General features: G+C 49.3%; 1 protein-coding gene across 4 annotated transcripts in view; it reads left to right on the forward strand.

Moving 5' to 3' along the window:
- Znf839 (zinc finger protein 839) overlaps positions 1-2,048 on the forward strand; it is a 22,248-nt gene that overhangs the window by 18,823 nt on the left and 1,377 nt on the right. For 3 of the 4 annotated variants that reach the window (XM_021179352.2, XM_029484970.1, XM_029484971.1), the window contains 2 exons: positions 250-378; positions 779-896. In XM_021179352.2, coding sequence (XP_021035011.1) covers positions 250-378; positions 779-896 — 247 coding nt within the window. The remainder of the gene's footprint in view (positions 1-249; positions 379-778; positions 897-2,048) is intronic. The other variant, XM_029484969.1, reaches the window with a different exon arrangement.

Genomic DNA, 2,048 nt, shown 5'->3' on the forward strand with positions numbered 1-2,048 from the left:
GTCATCACAGGCTGCACCTTAGCTGGGTCATCACGGGCTGCACCTTAGCTGGGTCATCACAGGCTGCACCTTAGCTGGGTCATCACAGGCTGCACTTTAGTGGCCCTGTGATTGCAGAACTCTCCTTCTGTTAAGCCCTGCTCACTGCTCGCTCACAAAACAGTGCATTTCTACTCAGGCAGCGTATAGGGATTGACCCACTTGGCACACTCTGCCCCTAGCAAAGCTATTTCTACTGTCTCCCTTCAGGTTGCCAGGTCATTAGGGATCACAGAGTTCCTGAGGAGGAAAGAGACACCTACGTGCTCTAGTCAGGAGACGGAGGGGAGGCTGGAGAAGGGCTGTGTACGGAAGAGGGCGAGGGAGCTGGGGAAGCTGGTGAGTGGTGTGGACTGTCTGTGTGGGTGTCGTCTGTGTGGGTGTCGTCTGTGTGGGTGTCGTCTGTGTGGGTGTCGTCTGTGTGGTTGTCTTTCTTGTGGGTGTTGTCCGTGTGGTTGTCTTTCTTGTGGGTGTTGTCCGTGTGGGTGTCGTCTGTGTGGGTGTCGTCTGTGTGGGTGTCATCTGTGTGGGTGTCGTCTGTGTGGTTGTTGTCCTTGTGGTTGTCTTTCTTGTGGGTGTTGTCCGTGTGGGTGTCGTCTGTGTGGGTGTCATCCGTGTGGGTGTCTTCTGTGTGTATGACTTGGCCTTGTCAGTTCACAGCTCACCCCTTTAGGCCTCTCCAGGAAGGTGCAGGTCTGCCTGTTCTTTTGTCTCAGATAAAGGAGTCTTTTCTCCGTAGGCCACAGTGAAAAAGCCCCGAACAGTGGCTTTGCCCACAGATGTCCCTGAGTATCCTCCCTCTGCCAATGGATGCCAGCAGGAGCCTGGGCCCCCACCTGCTCTGGCCACTAGCAAGGGTAAGTCACATATTTTGTGGGTCGTCCCATGCTTAGAGATCCTACTAGCAGGCACAGATATACCAAGAACCACCCTTTTAGGGGCTGGGTGCCCTTTGGCCCACTGAGATAACTCTCTGGTCTCTTGGGTTTTTGTTATTGTTTTATTGTTTTCTTTTAAAAAATGATTTATATTTATTTTATGTACATTAGTATTTTGCCAGCATGTATGTTTGAGTGTCATTATCTCCTGGAACTGGGGTTACAAGCAGGTGTGAACTGCCATGTGGGTGCTAGGAATTGAACCCAGGTCCTCTAAAAGAACAGCTAGTGCTTGTAACCACTGAGCTACCCCTCTAGCCCCAGTGTCTTAAGTCTGTCCTAACCTCCCAACACACTCTCGTCCCATGTTTATGCCCCATGCATGAATCATGAGGCCTTTGGGGTCTCCTAGAGTCCCTTATTAAACGTCACTTTATAGGTGTCTCCCGGTAGCAGACCCAGGCTGTCTGAGAGGCTGGGCAGAGTTAGGTCCCAAGGACACATGCACTGTGGCTTAGTATCTATCTGAGACTTAGCTGCATTCAACATAGGAGACTTAACACTTGAAAGGAAAGACATTCTGGCTTTAGTTCTGGTTGTAACCAATTCGTGTCTGTTAGGTACTTTGAACATACCTACGGTATGGACAATATTCATATGCCTTTGTAAAGACTTACCAGGGCCATGCAGGCCCATGCAGCTCAGAACTTGTATGCAGCTCTGCCGCAGATCTTCTGGGAACAGGGCACCCCTAGCATCAGTTTGGAGCCCAGCTCCTCGCTTACTCATGGTTCCCTCTGAGCTTCTTTTGTACTTTGAAGTAAGCAGTCCATCCTACATTCACCTCCTCTCAGCAAATAGTCCTCCAGTGTCTGTATCGTCCTACATTCTGGGGCTGAGTGAGAGGGTCCTTGCGCTCAGGACCAGGACTCTTGGCTGGGTATCTGAAAAGGTCATGGTGTTTAAATAACCTTCCAGGTCTTCCAGGCCCAGGGGTGGGGTTGGGGTGGGAGCTGGCTGTGGATCTGGGTTTTTTTGTTTGTTTGTTTTTTTGTTTTTTTTGTTTTTTGTTTTTTCGAGATAGAGTTTCTTGTTTTTTGTTTTTGTTTTTTTTTTTTTTTTTTTTTTTTT

The sequence above is a fragment of the Mus caroli genome, chromosome 12 (genome assembly GCF_900094665.2).
Source record: "Mus caroli chromosome 12, CAROLI_EIJ_v1.1, whole genome shotgun sequence".
In the NCBI taxonomy this organism is placed as follows: domain Eukaryota; kingdom Metazoa; phylum Chordata; class Mammalia; order Rodentia; family Muridae; genus Mus; species Mus caroli.